The 22163-nt window shown below is 40.2% G+C and overlaps 1 protein-coding gene across 2 annotated transcripts in view; it reads right to left on the bottom strand.

Moving 5' to 3' along the window:
• The window catches only part of LOC308497260 (cytosolic beta-glucosidase), a gene marked incomplete at both ends in the record, with an annotated part of 100800 nt that extends 80746 nt beyond the window's left edge, over positions 1-20054 (bottom strand). For both annotated transcript variants that reach the window (XM_081047732.1, XM_081047731.1), the window contains one exon: positions 19997-20054. In XM_081047732.1, coding sequence (XP_080903858.1) covers positions 19997-20054 — 58 coding nt within the window. The remainder of the gene's footprint in view (positions 1-19996) is intronic.
• Between the last annotated feature and the right edge of the window lie 2109 nt (positions 20055-22163).

The raw sequence follows: 22163 nt of genomic DNA on the forward strand, positions 1-22163 counted from the left end.
TCAGATGAAAACATTTGTTTATTTTTACAACTGACATTCATTAAGTGCATTAGACATAACTTATGTGAAACTTTGAGGTTGTGGTGAACAAAAATACTCTGATCTAGAAGTAGTCCTCTATATTCAAAGCTAATCCAGAAGAGAAAAGAGCCCCAAAGTGACAAGAAAAAACACCATACTGCATGGAAACACATTTCACTATTGTATCACCAGGGGATGGAGAGTTCCAGAAGGAGTGTCTCCAAAGGGAAAAAAAAAAAAAAACACGATAAAGCATCTGATGTATCTGAACATGTCAAGGAGCAATTTACGTTTCTGGCAGACAGTGTGGGGATGCATTAGTGAAAGAATTTAGAAGAGGAAGCCAATAGCAACAGACAATTATTAACTCTCAAACAAAACAAACACTGTACAAAGGGAAAAAAAAGGCTGTTAGGTGGCTCAGTCGTGCACAATATTTACATAAAACAGCAATGTAAAAACTGAGCAACAATTTAAACAACATTTGTTAAATAACCAACTTGGAAAAATTGTGACGAGAAAGTTTGTTTTGTGAATATGATGCTGTAAACAGGCTTTAAAGAAAAAAGCTCATCTTGCATAATAGGAAGTTAATGTGTTATATGTTCACCTAGAACATCAAATAATAGCTGTATATGCATGTTATTTAGAAACACAGAAACAAATACCAGAAAATGATCATGAAAAGACTCAAAAGTGTTGGCTTTGTAGAAAATAAATAAGAAGTAGAGAGGAGTGACATAAAAAAAAATCCTTTCTTTGTTGTTAGGTGTTATAACTCTTGCAACACTATTTGAGTTCTTCGACTATGCACGTACGTTACTCAGATAAAATTTAAAATCAAGTTGGAAAAATGAAGATAACCACTAAAGAGAGAAACTATAGACCTAGGTCCCCGACTAGTAAGTGCTGGTTCAAGGTCAGGAGTAGCATGACACCTGAAGGAGGACATGGACATGGGCGGCTGTGCTTTCGGTTGACCCAGTGACTAAATATCGCTACTGATATTTAGTGGCATGGCCAACAGCGAAGTCTTGCCAAGGTCAGAGCAGCTACATACAACCAAGAAATGGCCAGATCAAATGCCAACAGCACCTCTATGGGAAACACTGCACTAGATGGGAAAAAGAGTAAAGAAATGGTGGGACCAGGGGGACAGAAGGAGGGAGCAAAAGGAAACGAATGCACTGAAATATAAAATGATATGGCAGAATAAACTTAAAACATTGGTAATCATAAAAATCACACATCCATTAAATCGTCCTATTTGAACAAAACTAAAGGTTGACAAAAAATATTTATCATAAAAATACTGATAAAAATAGATGTAGCAATATTAATATTATATAACAATGAATAGAAATAAAAAGCATTGAATGGAACAAAATAATATTCTCATAGTAATAAAAGTTACAGTTCACCAGAACTATATCGTAATCAGGAGCTTCTTTGCATCTAAGAACACAGGTTTGAAATATATAAGAAAAAATCCTGCCATGAATGCAGGGATATATTGAAAACTACACTAATACAGTGAGAGACTCGCTCAGAAACTGACAAAGAGAGAGATAATTTGATTAACAGATTATAAGCTTCTTCTCTTATGGACAGATATTGATGTATGACTTTATACATATAGGTATATATGTATGTATGCATGTGTGTATGTATATGTATATATACTTATATATACAAATATATGCAAACATACGATGAACACATACCTGTGAAAGAGAGACAAATTGTTACTGAATAACAGAAAATTATTTTCAAACACTCTTAAAGTATTCACAAATATTATAATTCAGGTAGGCTACATTCTCTGACAATTAAACCAAAAAGAAAGAGAAAAGAAGGAGGGTGAGAAGGAGGCAAGGATAAAAGGAAGGCAGGAAGGGAGGGCAGGAGGAAGGGAGAATTAACAGAAAAATAAGCCGATCTAGCCACTTAGATTTGTTTGTTTGTTTGTTTGTTTGTTTTTCATTCTAACCAAATCTTGGAGTAAACAGAAAATATGTTGTTTGTTTGTTTTTCATTCTAACCAAATCTTGGAGTAAACAGAATGATTTTAAAGAATGCAGTATTACTACAATTACCTTAAGAAAAGGCAAAAACCTGAAAACAAACAACTTTAATGCAGCTAAACGCTTTGAAACAAGCTTTTCCTCAACAGAAGGAAGTGGAGGTTCATGGCTGGAGAGAGGAAGTAATAAGCTGGAGGAGACAGTGTCACACATGTCACATGCCTCTAGAACATTAGGATACTCCCCAGCAATGGGGAGGTCTCTGAAGAAGCCACAGACATGTCCATAAGAAAAAGAATCCGCTCGAAATATATGCCAGATGTTGTGAAACCACTTTAAGAGCTTTCCTTTTTATTACTTCACCTTCAACCAGATTACTCAGGTTCAATCAGGTTGGAAGTCTTGGTGAACAAGTGGCAGTAAGAGAAGCAGGGAAAGCAAAAAGATGGCCACACCCTCTCCTCCAATAGAGCTAAGAAAGGGACTTAACTCTAAGTCAGATTTGGAGTTTTAACTATTTTGTAGATTAATTATTTTAAGTACCCAAACTGTGTTTTGCAACTGAAAGTGGCCATATGTATCAGCCAGGGTCCTGGCAGGAAACAGATGGTGCTCAAACTGAGTAACTGAGGGGAGGTTCATAAAAGGACTGTTTACAGCAGTGTGAGCAGGGCTTGGGAAAAGGCAACAAGGGCTGGTGCAGTACCTCAGGGCTCGCACCAGCAAAAGTCATTGGAGATTGCAAGCAGAATCAGTTTCCAGAACCTGAAGCGTGTAGTGGCTTGCTGAGAGCTGCCTGGCAGGAGAGAAGGTCTTTCCTAGCGGACCACAGCCAACCCACTGCAATCCATCAGGGAGGGAACCAGAAGAACAAGTACTTGGGCTTCTCTCTCCTCCTACTCGGCTCTGCCGTCTCCTGCTAATGCTTCCCATTGATCAAGTCCAAAGTAAAGCCAAAGGATAACGCTACCCATATTGGTTGGCCACCCAAGGCAAAGAGCCGGGAAAGGTGAAGAACAGATCTGGAAGGGCAAATAGAAAAGATCTAGTACACAATAAGACAATGCCACCAGAGAAACAGAGGCCCCATGTGTTTTCTGCTAAAGGGAAGAGCTGACTCCACCAACAGACAGGGGTAAACCAAGACAAAGTGCCCTGAGATTCCTACTTGTGGACTGTACTGATATCGTCTATAAGAGAAAGTGATTATCATTCAAATAACCATTCAGTCCTTCAGAGAAGTGATTCATTCTTTTAGGAATAAAGAGTGAAAGGAAACACTTCATTCTGGTTCTGGGACTTGACGTTGGTGTCTGGGACTTCACACCAACCCTGTACTTGTCCTGTTGGTTGTTTTCTGATGACCATGTCTTTCGCTACAAAGAATTCTCAGCATGCTTTTTCACTGACTTCACTCCTGCTTAACATATGCAGCTTTGTGCCTTAACTGCTTTTGGCTCTGCTATTCTGCTGCAATTATTCTTTTATCTTTCAATTAAGTCTCTTTGCATGCAGCCATTAACGCATGAGATCCTTCCACCTAAGGAAAGACACTTTTCTCTGTCTTTGAAGGAGCACCTCTCCTTTTCATCCATCAGAGAACTACGTGAATCCAAGGTAGCTTCAGCTTGTGATTGCCACTATGCGGATCTGAGCCTCATTCAAAAGGATGGAAAGTCTACTGGAAAAAACATGATAGCAGTAATAGCTATCATTGATGATTAAGCCCTTACAGTGGGGTAGGGACCTTGCCAAGCACTTTACCTGCGTAGGAAAGGAAAAACATTTCCCTTCACCGTCTCAGAGTCCCTCGCTGTGGCTTAAAATGAAACTGACGAAGACAGGTTAACAAGAGAAAAGCATACAAATGTATCTAAGTTTCTACATGAGACAGGAGCCTTCATAAGGAAGTGAAGACCCAAGGACATAGTTAGACCTGTGTGTTTTATGCGAGGCTTGTTGGAGAGGGAAGGGTCATGGAGGAATGTGATAGGTTAAGGAGTATGAGGTAAGTGTAGGAAATGGGGGGGCATTTAGCAAGGCTTGTTTATTCAGATCCTCCTCAGTGTCCCTCTGTTTTCAGAGCTAAGGATGCTCCCTTCTTCCTTAGGGAAGGCACCTCTCACATAAGACTTTTATAACCCATTTCAAGGGAGAAAGGGGGGATGAAGGTCAGAGTGACCTTCCTGTTTCTGCCATTATCCCAAACTCCTTCTCCTTCCAAGGTGCCATATTTTGTAGTAGCATGCTCTGATTTGGAAAAGATCACCGAGCTGATAACTAATGAAGCTAAAACTGTAAGCTGTTGTAACCGAACTAAGACTGTCCTCTTGTCTACATTCTATGGCCTTTCCCATATATTAATTTATCTCTACGCCTTACTATCTCTGTGACCTTTGGGAAGTCACTCAGTCTCTCTCTGTGCCTCATTTTCTTCATCTGCAAAATGAGAATGATAGTAATACCTTGGGTGTCCTACCTGGCAGAGCTGTGCTGAGAAAATTTACTGGATGCATGGCTGGAGTCAATGCACTTAAAAGAAGAAAAGTATAATGTTAATTAACAGGTTTCGTACCTATTGCTCTAGGCTATCCTGTCACGCCTAAGAGATGTCAGTGTAAGGAGTCCTTTTAGGAACCCAGCCTGTCTTCGCGGCCTCCTAGAGGATTGCAGTCCTGGTTCCCTTTGCTGGAGCGGCTGGCTACATTGGCTCTCCGGGCCAGTGACCACCCAGACCCGCCAGGTGTGCCCAGCGCATACTGCCTGTACAGCTCCAAGGTTCCTCCATGCCATTCTGGCCTTCGGCACCTTGAGAAGGGATTTCTCCTGGTCCAGGGCTTTGGTGCAAGAGGAAATGGCTCCTGGACAAAATGCACGATAAAAGCTGTTCCCTGGGAGCAAGTATTTTTCTCAGTGGCCTTTTATTCTGTTTTCCTTTAAAAGAAATAATAATAAAAATAATAAATTCCTTATTACATAACTATGGGACAAGAGATCAAACATCAGTGCTTAAAATGGAAAAAGTGCCTTGCATTCAAACTGCTGTTGCCCAGAAAAACACCCTTCACAACACTTAAATCCTTTAACTCTTTCCTACCTCTAATACGTAACAATTGCAAAGAGCATGCTATTAATCTCTTACTTCCTAGTGACATCAAGTGAGACATAAAATACCCCAAGAAACCTTGACTCCTGGGAACCTGCCTGGCTTGATTCCACAAGCAAATCAACCTAAGAATTTTATAAACACGAATTGGATTTTCATTATTTTCTTACCAACCATGAATCACAGAGTTTCACTGTCTAACACAACTGAGCAAAAAAAAGGGGGGCTCCCTAAAAATATTCCATCAATTGGGCCAGGTAAATCAATTCTACTTTGTTTGTTAAATTCAAATATCTTATTTTAGTTAATTCCGTTTTGATATATATGTTTTCTAGAATACCTATATCAACCTGGCATTCATGAAAATGGGCTAAGGGCATGCCTTTTGGAAGAATGAAAACCACACTCTTCAGAGTCTGCTGGGTCTGTCTTCTGTCACACCAGCCTGTACTTAGGGATCTTACAATACTGCAGACTGAGGCATGATTCTGGGATTTCAATCGTTGTTCCCATTTCCCAAGAGAAGTGAGAAGCACTGGGGGTAGGTAGACCTGGAGTGTCTACCTGAAGAGAGGTGGGTCATATCCAGATATTCATACCCACCAACTAATGAGAGTGAATTCCTGACAACCTGTCTTAGCAGGAATACAGGTTTATTATTATTTTTTGTTCCTGTAATTAAAAAAAAATAATCTAAAACTTCCACACACTAATTTACCCCGGGCAACCTCGTTTTTTTAGTTTGTATGTTCTTCTGTAAAAAGGGAAAAATTCTATAGGAAGTATGTCAAATGTCTGGCATGGTGGCAAATAGTAGTTGTCTAAAAAAGGGTAGCTATTATTGTTATTGGTGTTATTCTTGTCGTTCCCATGATAACAAGCTTTTCCTACATGCGTTTTTTATGTTTTCAACTATCTCATTAGATTTGCTAGAATGTATTTAGACCCGTGCAATATCCAAATGCATTGAATGACAGGCTATGTCATAAGACGACTCTGCTATAGCTTTCTGTCTTTTAGAAAATTTCTTCAGAAACAATGTATCATAGAAATTAAAAGCCAAACTTGAGGTATTATTGAATGTAGTCCATGGCCTGAGGAGAGCAGAACTGTCCATCCTCCACAGACTACAAGGTCTACACCTTGGTACTAACGAATCTCAAAAATCTGTATGTGACCTAAGTTTTGTTATATCTGAAATGGTTAATTAGAGGAGGTAGGGGAATCTGAAATGTCATAGCAAGTTTCTCTTGGCCTACTGTCACGTTTCATGAATTCTTGTGCTGAATCCATTTGGACTAAGCAGTGAACTAATGCAAACAAATTGTTTCTGTGTCTCTTACCTCCTGTCACCTATTTATGTCCCAATACATCTGCATTGTGTAGCTCCGTAAGATCCATTAAATCCTTGGAAAGGGTTTATCGCTAATTTTATTATTATTATTATTTTATTATTATTATTATTATTTCTTTGAGGCTTAGATTTCTCACAATCAAGTGATAGAAAACTACTGTGCAGACAGTGAGTAAAATACTTTTTTAAGAAAAGGGGGGGAAAGAAGTATAAAATACACAATTTCATCCTGGGAATTCTCAGAGCAACCCTGTGGGTGAGAGACAATAATTTCTTATACGTTTTAGGTAAAGATATAATTTACATTTATTTGCAGACACGAAACTCTAAGAAAACATTATTTGCTGTCGACTCCTCTGGCTTTAAAAATATTTATAAGATTGAAATAGCTACCTGGAGGCAGACATTTCATTTCAATGTCATAGGTCAGGCACATTGGCTAACACCCCAGAGAATATTGATGTACCTTCAAAATTTAAAATAATGTTTATACCATTTATTTATTCATTCATATATAGAGCACCCATCCTGAAGTATCTGGGACACTGAACAAGGTTTACATAAATCTGACTGTTTTTTTCCTCTGGGCCATTTGGCTCACTCTGGTAGACCATAAATATTCAATAATACTTTACAATGACAAAGCATCTTTTATGCAAACATCTCTAAGCACATTATTCACCAATATTACAATCTCCTTTTTAACCTACTGGTAAAGTCACAGAAACTAATTGACTTTCTTCAAGGTCTCACTGCAAATTGTTTATTTTGTAGATAAGAGTCCATGTGCCTCATCTTCGCTATAACTAAGAGGAGAAACAAACAAACACATTTTTAGGTGCTTAAGCTGATGACCTACACTAAATATTTCTAAATTGAATCTATTAGACAAAACGTCCTCCTTAAAGATGTTAAATGTTGTGATGCATCCAGCTGGATTTTATAACTTTTTTTCCAATGTGCCAAAGGCCAGTTACCATTTTCAGAGCCCCAAGAATGACCTATTTTAATTGAATCCTGTTACAAACACTTAAACTTTTACTCTTTAATCAAATCAAGTTTTTAAATGGAAATTGAAGTTGGAGCAGAAAAATAAAACTTTTCATGGAAAGGTTTAGTTGAAGTAATAGCAAGGCTGTACCAAAATATTTAAGTAAAGGGAAAATGTGGGAATTACGCTGAGATTTGGGCACGTCTCAAACAGTTCAGGTCACCCAAGCAAAAGAATATATTTTGAATTTTGTATTTCACCTCTTTGCTCAAATATTAAAGGAATGCAAGTTAAATATAGAAAACTAATAAAATAGCAAAAAAAAAGGGAAGATTTTTTTTAAATCACAACAGTTACGTCTATAATAAATTCTACATAAATCTGTAGAATTTACACACACACACACACACACACACACACACACACACACACACACACACACACCACAAACCCCCAACTTCAGGGAGTATAACTGACTTACAATCCCTTCTGCTGAGTCCTGCAATCCATTATACGGGATGGAGTTTGCACTGAGGCCACATTTCCCCACGCTGATTCCAGCCCAATGCTGAGTGTGACAAAGCCACTGTCACAAACCTGTAACCAGAAGCTGTGGGACAATTCTGACAGGCGATTTCGGATCAAAGAATCCCCAAAGACCTTGTGAACTTTCCTATAAACTGTACTGCAGTCTAAATCCTTCAGACTTTCTCCTTTCCTCTCTCCTTCACTCACCACTTCTGCATCCCACCCTCTCCTAGCTGCCGCTCCAGTTTCTCTCATGGGCATTTCCCCTAATAAACGTGCATGTTCAATACCATTCTGGCATCTGATTCTTGGAGGACCCAGGCTAATACACCACCTGATGGCGCTGATGGTAATGACAGTTCTGATGATGATGGTGGTGGTCCTAATGCCGGTGAGGAGAGCCACGATAAGGACTAATATTTACTGAGTTCTTTTTTAAAATACCAGTCCCTGTGCTAAGAGATTGTCTACATTACTTCATGTGGTACTCCTCCGAATAACCTCCAAAATGTAAATATTACTCACCTGAGGGAAGTAAGTCATAAAGGGTTTAAGTAACAAAACCAAGACCAATTGCTTGTGAAAGTCCAGTTGGAACTCTTGTTTTTCCTAAGCCAATAAAGCATAGCAGCACTGGTGCCAGGAAATACTACATTATATTACCACTCTGCATTCGTATTTTGCAGTGTAATGGTCCAGTCCGTCTTCTGGGTAGTTATTACATAGTTCTAATTACACTTAATCAGTATCGTAAGTTAGCCTTTTTGTAAAAAATTAAGTTTTTACTTGAACTTCTTGATTCTGCAAAAATTTGCAATTATCTACTTCATTTTGTTTATATAGGCCTGGTCCAATCATTCAAATATTGTTAGTGAACTTATTCAAATATCTTCCATATTTGTATCACAAATATGAAGAGCCAGTATATCAACTCTGTATAGTTGGAGGAATTTTTTCCAAGCCATGAAAACAAACAAAGGTCAAGCAAGTAAGTCAAAACCAAGTAATTTAGACAATAGGGATCACTAAAACATCTCAAATAACAATAGCCAGTCTCCAATTTTAGAATTTATTGACACTATTAAATAGACCACTTAATAACAACCCAATGGTGCTTTTTTCCTAAACAAAACAACTGGTACAATGAAACGCACTTTAAAACATTTATATCCCACAGCGTCTTTCTAAGAAAGACACCAGCTTGGAACTTGTGTCTGTTTGCTAACTCAAGAGCAGAACTTTCTGCTGACAGCAAATGCCATTTAGAAAAATTTGAGGTTCATCAGATACATAAACAAATTAACTTTCCTCGAGGTCCCCCAGGAATCACTGGGTCAGTCTTTAGTCTCGGCAGATTTCTGCTGATATCTCAAAACAACTCCCTAAATCTAAAGTTTTCTGGGCTTTTCATGTTAAAGACTAATTGTAGTAGCTACCAATACTTTCTACTGAATGCCAACTGGCAGAATAAAGGGAGGTTCCATTGGCAACCCTGCAAAAGAGCCTTCTTAAATAAATATGTGTTCTCATAAGAAGAGCACTCATACTTTGCAAATATTACTGTAAGACAAGTTACCAATACGTTACCTCCCAAACAAGTTGTTGCTCTCAAAGTCCCTCCTCCACAGAAAGGAAAACTACTGCTCTCCTTCTCTCTGACTCCTCAGCTTATCCCATCATTCAACTGCCACTTCTACTAGAATTTGGATAGGCTCTGAGCAATAATTGGGATGTCACATAGATGACAATGGCCTCCACTTTGTAGACGTTGGAAAGGCCCACCTTTTAACTTTTTCCAGTCCAGCACAGACTTTAAGCTCTAACTTTTACATGGACAAGAAACTGAATCCCTACATGTTTTCCTAGTCTCTAAAAACCAACACCTCCGCAACTCCTTCTGACTATCAGTACCCAGAACACTAACCTCTCCCTTGGAACCACATCTTTTCTACACTATTCATTGTAGCCATGGGTTCCACTTTGACTTTTGTTCCTGTGTTTCTTGTATGCCTTAGCACATCATGGACCCACTACGTCACTAATAAGTTATGAGACACTGATCATGTGAATCCATCTCTCTGGCCTCTATAAAATAAGGAACACACATCAGTGTTGTAGAAACCATGGAGAGGAGTCAAGAATTGCCATGTAGGGAAGAAGCAATAGGTCGAATAGGTACAAGTCCTCCCATTCTTCCCTTCAAACAGAGAAGCTCCATCTGTACCTGTGTTATCAGAGTTCTGTGTTAAGAATTTCCTTGAAAACCTAGTTCTGCTGCATTAAAAAAATGTTTTAAAACCATTGGACTGGAGGTTTCTAAAGTTCTTCCTACTTGTTTCAATATTCTGAAAAGATGACTCTTCCATGTGGGCTGCTTCTGAGTCTTTTGAATTCCTCTCAGCATTGAATCCAGACTTTGCAACATTTGCTCCTCTTTTCGTGTACCTCTAACACCCTATTTCAAGCATTCTCTTCCATTATGACTGTAACTATCAGCTATCAGCGGGTGACTACCTGCAAATCCAACCTGAAATGGAGATACACATTTCCAGTCACCTCCCAGGCATTTCCACTTACATACCCTAAGGGAACTGCAAACCCAAATTGAACCTAATCACACAAACTCCCAACCTGCTCCATCTCCAGGGTATTTTATGTCTATTCATAGCACCATCAGCCAGCTAGTTACCTAAACTATAATCACAGGACTCATCTTAGTCTTCCTCCCATTTCCTTCATGCCCTACATTGTTTTCATAAACACACTCTCCTGGTTTTCCTTTACTGATGCCTCTTTATGTTTTTTTTTTTTTTTGCATTCTGCCCCTCCACCCAAATGCAAATCTTCATCATCATATACCTCATCCATTGCAATTTCCTAACAACTGTTCCCGAGCCTACATGTCTCCTTCCTTCAATTCATCCTCCACACTGCTGTCGAAACTCTTTCTTAGATACAGATCTGATCATATTACTCCCTTTGCTTAAGAATACTTTATGGCTAGCAAGAATCTATTGCACGTGACCCTAACAACGACTCCTTAGCCTGGTACCTTATGTACATTAAGGTGTGTAACATGGACCTCTTCTATGAATGCCTTGCCAGCGTCAGGTCCTGCCAATCACCCCACCATCAGAAAACATAGCCTGTGGCAGGCTTTCTCAAAGCATGAGCCATCTACACCACAATCACACAGAGTACTTACAAAAAAGTGCCAATTCCTGGGCTCCATCTGTAAACACTGCTATTACATAGCCTGGTATGAGCCCCCACCCCCCAATCTACATTTTAACAAGAACTTCAGGTGATTCTAATATATTCTAAAGTATTAGAATTCTAACCCATTGACCTACTGTCCTGGTGTGACTACACCCTTTCCCAAATACAACATAAGTATTCATACTTTTGTGTCTTGGCTCAAAACATTTCCTCGGCTTATATGCCTCTCTCTGTCTTTCCCTGAAAAACAAAACAAAACAAAACAAAACAAAAAACCAAGCTTTTTCTTAAAAGTCTAACTTAGATGTCCAATCCCCCAATTTTATTCTTGTATTCCCACCCGTCCCACCTGTGCTCCAGTAGCCTTCTGTCTGTCTACTATTAAGAGTTGTCCCTTCGTATCATGTGTACACCTGTCTCCCTCACTGAAATATTGGACTCAAATGATCATTTTATTTACACTTCATACTTCTAGGCTCTCGTATCCACAGTAAACGAAGGTCTAATTGGGATTGGCTACACAGCAGTAATTCAAATAAATATTCATTCCATTTAATTTAGTTATTAATTCATGCCAGAGAACCCAAGTCTCCAAGCACATCACATAAGACAGACCTTTTCTGAAACTTCTTGCAAAATTTCTCGCCAACCAAGAGAAAAGTCATCATCTAACAGCAAGCCAACCGTATCATAGTTTTAGTATGATTGTGCCTGGTCTTTATTTGTGTCATAGAGAGTGTTCTCAAATGACCCTGGAAGATGTCTGGCCTCTGCTGTGTAATGTTTACGCTGAAAAGCCCTCCGTTCTCCCTTCACCAAATCAGTTGGGTGACAAGAATTGATTGTGGACCTACATTGGCCAAGTTCTCGGCAGTACAAAGACCCAGAGGATACATTAGAATCTTCAACACCTCCATCCCCATATCTTGTTCTTTATACAAACACAATAGGCCACGCCAAAGCCCCTTTGTAATATTTCACCCTCTAAACGGGCCTTAGTCACCCACACTCTGTTACAGAGAGCTGATGTGCACCCCTACCTGTGCTTGCAATCTAGACCTTGGTAATCATTTACAAGACATATGAAGTAATAGAGCATGATGAGAAAATGTTGCTCTTTCAAAGATCCCCAAGTATGCCTCCGTAAGATGGACTGCAGAGACTCCAAAGGGAGATTATTGTCTTTAGAGTAAATAATGCACTTTTCTCCTCCAAGTCTCAAAGCCTGGATTTAAATGATTATTCATGGGTGTTGTGGGAGACGTTAAGCCTTAGCTTGGCAATTCCCAACATAAAAATGGGTAATGTTTCAAAAACCTTGTTTATGAGTCACCTGCCCAGAAACTCACCATTGCCTCTTACATTATGTTCCAAATCCCCAAGCTAACCCCCCAATTCAATTTATCTCATTACATACCTGAAGGGTATTCAGTGACACCTATCCCTGTTTACAGCATTGTTCTTTTGAGAAAATGTCCTCTAAATTCCCAGTTAAGTGACATGTAAATACATTTCTCCCTGCATTCGGGGACACGGGTAGAAAGATGGGAGGATGACATTGAGAAGTGAATGAGATCAGATAGTCCCAGGAATCAGAATCCTCTTAATTTTACACATACATTTTAAAAAATGCCCTTCTCTACATGACGACTGCTCGTTAGGGGTAAAGAATGATAGCCTCCACTATCAAGAGAGAGATTTTCAGAATTTGAAGTGACTTCCACCCTCTCCCTGCGACAGAGTTGAAACATGAATGTGTTTATAAGAAGATTTGCCATTGACTCTGAAACTGCCCAACCTCTTGGCTGTCGTTTCAATTTTTCCCCTAAGTCTATTAAGCACATATTGTAATTAGTATACACTGTGAATAGATTTTTAATGGGTGTGTCATAGGAAATATTTTCCTACTTTCAATCAACTTAAACCAAATAAATTTACAATTTCTAAATACAAAATAGGCCCTTTTAGATTAAAAAAAAAAAGTACACTAGTTTGTTTTTCTTTTTCTATTATTAAAATGTAAAGGATTTTTTAAAATCTCATTTATTTTGTCAATTGGTTCTGCTTAACATTCTTCAGCCCAGTCCACTCTCAATTATCCATGCTAAGGAAGTGGGATCAGTGGCCTGGATAATCTCAAACAGCAGACAATTTTAAAAGCCCTTGTGTTTGGCCTGGGCATACTTTACAATCAAACTCTGATTATCCACACTAATGAAAAGAAGAACAGGCACCTTGAGAGAGACCCGAAGCCAATATAGATCTGCTCGTCGGGTTTAGGGCACCTCAAGGCAGAGGCCCATGGAGCACCACAGAACGAAAACAACAGGGCGCAAGCTGCTGCCCACCGCAGCCGCCCATGCCATTGAAATATCCACACAGCTACAATATCTGTATCAGCATCTTTCATGATAGTAGTCATTCTTAGAAGCATGGCATTACATCCACATGCCCCCAGGTAAAAAGCCATGCCGTACCAAATAAGGTAACAATAAACTGTCCATATGGACGAATAGCTTCTTTAGGGGGTTCCCTTTGAGGTGGGCCTCACCCCCAGACCCTTAGTATCTCTACCAAGTTCAGAGGAACACACTCGGAAGAGTAGCATAAAGGATGGAAATGAAAGAGGCAGTATGTGGGGGTAGGAAAAGATCCAGGATGAAGGTTAGGATGCCTGGACCTTCGTCCCTGTTGGTCTCTGCTTATGCCAATAGCCAATGAGGGAGAGGGAACAGTGTGTGTAACTGTACATTAAATGTCATGGCACATTTAAAGAAGTCTACATGTTTCTTTTTGGTCAAAGAATAACGTACAAATGAAAAACAAGCAACAGATAAAACTGGGGATGTAGTCAGAGATAAACTTACAGAGTTGTGTTTTTTTTTTTTTATGTCATACAAGAAATTCAGAAATTATTCTATAGAAGACAATAAAATTGTTTTAATAATTGTTAAAATTTATTGAACACAAAAAGTTTGCCCAGCACTATTCTAAGCATTTGATGTCCATAAACAACTTTAATGTCTACAACAACCTGAGACAGGCACTATTACTAAGCCTGTTTTACAAGTGAGGAAACTGAGGAATGCAAAGCTTAGAGATCTCCTAAGAAGATTGCACAACTGAAACGTCAGGGTTCAGTCTATTTGATTTCAATGTTCATGCTATCTCTCTAAAGAGAGAGAGAGAGAGAGACAGAGACAGAGACAGAGAGAGACAGAGGGAGACAGAGAAATGATGTGGTCAGAATTTTAAAAGACCATGCTAGAAGCAATGTGCCAGAGAGACTGGAGGAGAGTGGAACGGAGGAAAGGAGGCTTTAATAAGACAAGAAATGGTGAATTTCGGAACTAAGGGAAAGGTAATAGTAATGCAGACGAAGGGTGGAGTCAAGAGGTTTAGAAGACATAAACTAAAAAATAGTTGGTTAAATAAAGGAGAGAATATGAGGACGGGTCTAGCAAAAGCCCCATATTTCTGGCTTGGACATTGTGTGATGGCCTGGTAATTTTTAAAGAATTCCTGAACTTTGTGCATCAGTGAACTTAGCTGGAAAGCAACCCCTACCAGATGGGCAGGCCCAGAAGGAATAGCACAGGCAATGCCTTTCCCCGCGCCTCCTGCCCCCACAGTATGTTGTCAGCACATATCCATCCAAATAAATAAATGTCGTATCGTAAGTTATGAAATCACTGGTGATAAAAAAAAAAGAGTCATGTACAAATATGTAGGACGCTATATGGGACTTATGCTCCACATAGATTATGGAAATGCACCAGATCTTTTTGTGGTTCTAGGTTAAATATATTGAGTCACATTTCGCTTTTCAAGTCATATCCATGTGCAACTATAGAAAGATAAGGGAGAAAGGGCACTGGAAGAAGAGAAAAGATGCAGACATGTTATAGCTTATCAAGACATTTGTAAGCACCTTAATGAAACCAATACCATTTATAGGGTGCTTCCCTGAGGGTGAAGCAAATAAGAGGGAGCATATGCATGAAACTCTAGAAAAAGACTGGAAGTACGTAGTCAAAATTGGAAAAGACCTCTCTGGCTAGTTTTTCCTTTTATTTCTTCCTTGTTTATAAGTTTGTAATGTTCTACAGTTATCTAGAAGTACTTTCATAATACAAGATTTTTGTTTTTTCTAAACATATGTGATGAATATCCATTCCATATTCAGAACATTGTCAATACAAAAGAACATACAAGCAGGGAGGCCCTTATTGATAAATAATCTGCATATAACAACAGTGATGGCAGCAGATACCTTTCAACATGGCCCACAAAGCCAACTGACATACTGGGAAATTCAATACCTGGAGAATCTGTGCGTTGAGAATAAAGGGAGGTAAGAAATGATGAAAAGTGCAAATGCCTTTGAGAAGCTGACCTGAGAAGCAGATGCCTAGACATGTGGTCTTTCTTGGTCTTTCTATAGCTTTCCTCTCATTGGCTGACTATCTCACTTTATCTTGTTAGACTGTCTGAAATTCCATCAATTCTATGTTATCTAATCCTATTACTAAAAAGCATAGAGTAGAAAATTTCCAGAGGTTAGATGTGTTAGAGGTGATGAGGAGGATGATAATGGTAAGAAAAAGAAGGGGAAATTCATACTTCCTGGTTTATGAGGCACTTTCACATATTAATGCATGTTAATAAAGACTTCCAGTTCAAGATGTGGAATGGAATATACATATCTAAGCCCTTTCCCTCTCACGACCCCACTGAAGTGACAGCAAATTCTTTTAAAAAGGAATCTACAGCAGACCTGAAAACAAATAAACAAAGAAATCGAATACCACATTTATTGAAGTATTTCTAGATAATTGAAAGAAAATAGGACTGAATTGTCTGAGAAACTAGAATGAAGACTTACAATATAATCTCACACACTAAAGATGGCTGATCAGGATTTAGGGGAGTTCCCTAGAGAATCTGTGGGTCAACCAAGGCAGAGAGCAGCAGAGCAGGTCTCAGAGCAATCATTAATGAATGAAAGGGTTACCTGTCAACAGATGCCAATCTCAGGTACACCCAATGTTTACAGTCGGCATCCAATTGGTCAGTATATCAGCTGATGAATATTTGAATATCACCCCTGAGTAACTCCATTCTCTTCTAATAATGCCCACATAATTTCATTGTACAATCAAAAAAGAAGGCAATTATTGAGATTCTTGTGGCTCTCAAATTTGAAACCAGGGGAAAGAAATAAGGGTGGTTTCTGTCATATCAATGTTGAAGCGATGAGAAATTTCACGGAAAAATGCTACTTTCTTTTTCCTTACGCACCAAGAAATGAATGACCCTGCTTTAGGTCTGTTTCCCCTCCTCTATCTTAGGTGGTCCAGACAAAGAGCAGGTCTATCTGGTGCGCCCTATGCTAGAAGCCAACCAAGGGCAGCCAGGACATCAAGCCCCACACTGGGATATATAATCCAAGTGGTTTAGCAAAAGATAGGAACCAAGGCGCATGGCCAAAATTGGTTGAATGGAGAAAGCAAGTAGGAAGTGGCCTAAGGCTACATGGAACCTGTGCTGACACCTACTGCAGGTAGATGACATGTGCCTGTTGCTCAGATTTATGTGGACCAGCTGAGTTGTTGAAGGGTACCAGAGAAGAAACAGCCTGGAGAGGTTCACCACAAAATGGACGTAAAATCAACAAATGCAGCCACCTTGTTTATTCTCGTTTTTTCTTTTCTTTCTTTCTTTTTTTTAAGTGCAAAATTAACCCCAAATGTCTTAATAATAAGAGTCCACCTTTAACACACCAAGGTAAATAGGTGGCCAAAATTTGAGGCCAGCCCCAATTTCTGCCATCACAAAGCCAAAGTCAAAGTTAAATCACAATCCAGACACTGTTCGGTACCCAGGGCAGCACCGGGTTGGATAATGGCATTCATGAAACTGAGGACTCTGCCTTTTGAAGCACCACAAGCTCAGATCCCACAAGGAAGCATTAACAGACTTTGTGTAGGATTTGTGGGATTTTGCAGAGCGTGTTGACCCCTTAAGAGCCTTCCTTGAAATCACCGGGACTTACAAGTTCATAAAAGCGGTAGGATTGGGTCCCAAATGTCATTTCCATAGTGCCTCCGTGGCTTATCGAAGGACTGAACAAAATGCCGCTGAGCTACGTGCTGTTGTGTGTCTCCCACTCCCTCCAGCCAGCAAGAGAGGCAGAGTCAGCTGCACAAAGGGTTAAACGTCATGGGAGTCGGTCTATACTTTGAAATATGGCATGAAACTCACTTCTGGGCAAATGATGAGTGCCGGTATTTCCTTCACCTGTCTCCTCATCTAACAAATACATGTGCACGGGTTTTACAATGTTCTTTACAACTCAGCTAAAACACATAATTTTCCTCCTGCTTAGACCACTTGTTTATTTTTTTTCATTTTTTCGATTTATAGTGTGCTTTCCTCCAAAAGGCTCCAGGCACCACGCTGTCAACTCTTATATAATCAACATTACATTAAACTCACCTTAAAAACCACACACAGGGAAGTCACCAGAGTGGAGATGGAAGGAATGGGCATGTGGACAGAAAGAAGAAAGAGCCGTGGGTCTGGTGGAATATGCAGCCAAGCAGTCAGGATGGGAGGAACCCAGTGATCTAAGCTGTGTCCCGCCCCTGTCAATCATCCCCACCTGCAAAGCCCCTGACAGTGACTTCTATGCCAAGTAACAGAGCCAAGATATCTCCCTCTCCTCCATGCAGGGGTGAGGTGTGGGTGTGCAAGGGAGTGGGGAGATGGTGGAGGATTCTAGTTATCAGGCAGAACTCTGGAGAGGGTATCTGAAAACAAAGATACCTACACAGGCAAGTGTGTTTTGAAAATCAGTGGGAAGAGACACATGGTAACATTTTATAACAAATCGCCAAAATGTTAGATTTTTTTTTCTTTTTTTAACAAATAGTTCATGCTCAGTTCTGCTGAGTGCCTCTGACTTCCAAAGGCTGTGCAGACTTTCAGAGGTCAAGGCAGCCCAACAGTTCAAAGATTCTCAAAATCAAAAAGTGACAGGGTGACCTCAGCTTTTAAATCCCAGGCCACATTGATTTAACAAAGCCCCAGGATGATGGCCGTGCAGCGGTGAAAGGGGTACACAGTCACTCTCCCTGCTACAGCTGGTAGAATAAGAAAGGAGGGAGTGTATTGTAATTTGCAGGCAGAAATGACCGTTCCCACTAAATGGAGCAGACAGTGTAATTCCTGTCAGTACAGAGTAGGAGAGACTCCAGCCAGGAGGAAGAAAAACAATAATAATCCTATTGTCATTATTACCAGGAGGAGTAGTTAGTACTAGAAGTAGTAGAATTAGTGACAGCATTGTTGTAGTTGTTTTATTTCATGGGTACTCTGTGCCAGGCATTCTAGTGCTCCCATTGCATATATTAACCGGTTTACTCCCCACATCAAACCTACAAAGAGGGAATGACCATTTTCCTAATTTTACAAATACGGAAACTAAGACTCCAATAAGTTGTGTACCCCAAGTCACTCAGCTAATTACAGGCTTGAACTGGCATTGAGACCCAGCGCACAAGGAGAGGTAAGGGGTGGCAAACAAGCCAGCACAGAGAAGTCCCTGTGTGAGTTGACAGAGAACATTCAGCGGGATCCAGGCCCCCACCCTGAAAGCTGTTGACAGATAGTCAACAGCACAAGAGCCCCTTTGAGGCCACAAAGAAAGACCTTAAATAAGGCTGCAGCAAGTGGGTGCAGAAAAGCATGGGATAAACTGCCTCCAGAAGACAGAAGAGGCGAGGCGCGGCACCACTGAGCCCCTGTGAAGAGAGGAGCTCCTGCCATGGTTATCCCAAGGCCTGAGGGGGCGGCGCCTGGACATCGGTACCTGAAACCCATTGTCTTGTCTTGTAGGACAGATTGCGTATTCATGCCATGTTAACCGTAATGTTTCATAGTGAGTCATTTTTAGTAATCCTTTTGTGATCCTCCTAAATACACATGCCATGCATTGAGCACTTACCAAGCCCCACACACCTAATACACATCATTGTACTTAAACCTCACAGTGATATTATAAGGTGGATACCATAATTATCGCCAATTACGGATGAGAAGGCACAGAGAAGTTGAGTAACTTGCCTAAAGTCCCACAGATCTGGTAAAAAGTAGAGATAGACCCCAAGCCTAGGGAGTCTGGCTGCACAGCCCATTGTCATAGTTGCCATGCTATGCTCCTTCTAGAAGCCGATTCTGTTCACTCCACTCCAGCTCTCTACCCCTCTCTGCGAACCCCTCTCTGATCTGTCTGACCTCTCTTCTGAGAAGGAAACTAGCCAAGGTGGTCTCTCTTGTTTTCATTCCTAGAGGGCCAGCTTATTTAGTCAACCAATATTTTTCAAGCCAATAGGGGGGAAAAATATTTTTGGTGCGGGCGACAAATGTAGTGAAAAAAACCAATGACCAATGCCAAAAGCAGTTGGTCCAATGTAAACTGATGTCTCAGGTAAGTTTGGTCTGGCCAGAAATACAGCTTACAGCTGCAGGTTGGCCTTCAACCCTCACCACCATCAATTACCCTTGTGCCCAAGGGAAGGGTCATAGAATATGAACCTCTTCTCTGTGAAAAGTGACACAGGTTCATTTATACAGTTACAGACTCTGCAAACCTTTTCCTTCTTTTCTTTTTGCCGCTCCATCCCCACCTTCCAGAACCCACTAGAAGTAATCCATCCTAGCCCCAGTGAAGGGCAACGAGGTTCTCCTACCTTCCACTTGATAAGCTGCGGTGGATGCCCCCCATCCAAACCCCTCAGGGAAAGCCATGGTTTCAGGGAGACGGCTGGCTGACTGGAACACTCAGCCAGCAGTTCGTGCCCTTTGGTCGAGCCTGGCAACTGTGCAAACAGTAAGGGAACTCTCACCCCTGACCAGAGTCTCAGAATGCAATTGTATTTGCAAACAAGAAGGGAGTGGAATTAAAGGATCCCTCTTGACTGACTACCACCTTGATAGGAATCCAAGACACTTTGTACCAGGAGCCTTTCTCCTTTCTTCCTGGGCATTCCCTGACAACAGACCAGCCTGGGGGCTGACTGAGTCCCTGCTTTGGCAGGGCACCCATTCCTCTGATCCTTTCCCTTTTCATGAAATGCATGGACATGGTTTGCAGTAGTCGCATAATCCTTCTAGAATTTTCCCTTTTACAATTCTTACCAATTCTTACGCCCCATTTTTTAGAGGTGACTATTTTCAACTGTTTCTCCTGGAACAGTAGCCCTCCCCTTGTCTGAGGGGAAGATGTCCCAAGACCCCCCAAGTAGATGCCTGAAACCCTGGACGGTACCAAACCTTACAAATACAATGTTCTTTTCCTTTATGTACATACCCTATGATAAAGTTTAATTAATACATTAGGCACAGTAAGAGATTAACAATAGCAAAATAGAACAATTATAACAAGATACTGTAACAAAAGTTAGGTGAATATGCTCTCTCTGTTTCAGAATATCTTACTGTCCTGTACTCACCCTTCTTGTGATAGAGATGATATAGTATCTAGGTGAGGAGACAAAGTGAGGTGAGGATGCAATCAGTGTGACATAGCATTAAGCTACTCTTGCACTTTGGGTCCATTTTTAAGTAAAAGAAGAGTTACATGCACACAAGCACTGCGATACTACAATAGTCAATCTGGTAACTAACTAAAGGCAAACTGGACAGAGACACTGGACAAAGGGTTGATTCATGTCCAGGGGAAGGAGCCTGACATCAGGAGATTTCATCACCTACTCAGGAAGGTGCATCGTTTTAAACTTATGCATTCTTTATTTCTGGAATTTTTCATTTAATATTTTCAGACCATGGTTGATCACTGGTAACTGAAATCTCAGGAAATGAAACAATGGATAAGGGACAAACACTGAATTTACTTCCATGTAGTTTAAAAAACAGGCTGATACTGGTGCTTCTTATTTTTTGATTCTAGATAATGACTGTTGAATATAGGAATGGAAGATCCTAGCCTGTGCTTGTGCGCACTTTCTCTCACTCTCATCCATCCAAAAGGTAAGATTACCTTGCAGTTAAATATTCAATATTTACATTACTATGACTATATATGGTTCAAAACTGAGCCATGTAGTATACCATGCTTACATGCAAGTTTTTATTTTCTCTGGGGTTAATCAACTATCTGGTTTCTATATTTAAGTTTTCTATACCTATCAAACTAATTCATCCCCAAACACTCTAACAGAACTATAAATCTCCAAGTTGTTCAAACACCTCTGTTTTCTGGCTCCATTCTGCACTATTTTGTAAGCAGCCACAAAGCTAACTATATAGCTTTTCCCTGTCTCCTGGGCTTTCTCCCTCTTTGTGTCTTCTCCCCGTTTAGAGAAGCAAATCCTCGAATAACTTTCTGATAAAAGGGACATGGAAGGTACATTTTCTGAAACGCTGTAGTTCCAGAACTGTCTTCATTCTAACGTCACACTTGATATGTAATTAAGGTTTTATGGGTGTTTATGATGGAAATAATTTTCACTCAGAATTTTTAAAGCATTGGTGCATGGATTTCTAGCTTGCGGTGTGGCTATTGAGAAGACTGATGAGAATCCAGGTCCTTATCTCTTATACGGAACATGTTTTGTGTCCCAGCTCATGCTCCCTGCTTCCCAAGCTTCTATTTCTGAGATTTCACAACCACCTGCCTTAATGTGGGGCTTTTGATCCATTGTGCCAGGTGCTCAGTGTGTGTTCCATAATAATGCAAAATGGTGGCAAAAGGGGAAATGGGGTGAGGGGTACACAAGAGCTCACTGTACTATCTTTGCAACATTTCTGTACATCTAAAATTGAACCAAAATTAAAAGATTTTTTTTAATGCCCGTGGAGACAGGAGTCAGGCAAAATCAAAGTGAGGAAAGTAAC

This window comes from Rhinolophus hipposideros (genome assembly GCF_964194185.1).
Source record: "Rhinolophus hipposideros genome assembly, chromosome: 1".
NCBI classification, from domain to species: domain Eukaryota; kingdom Metazoa; phylum Chordata; class Mammalia; order Chiroptera; family Rhinolophidae; genus Rhinolophus; species Rhinolophus hipposideros.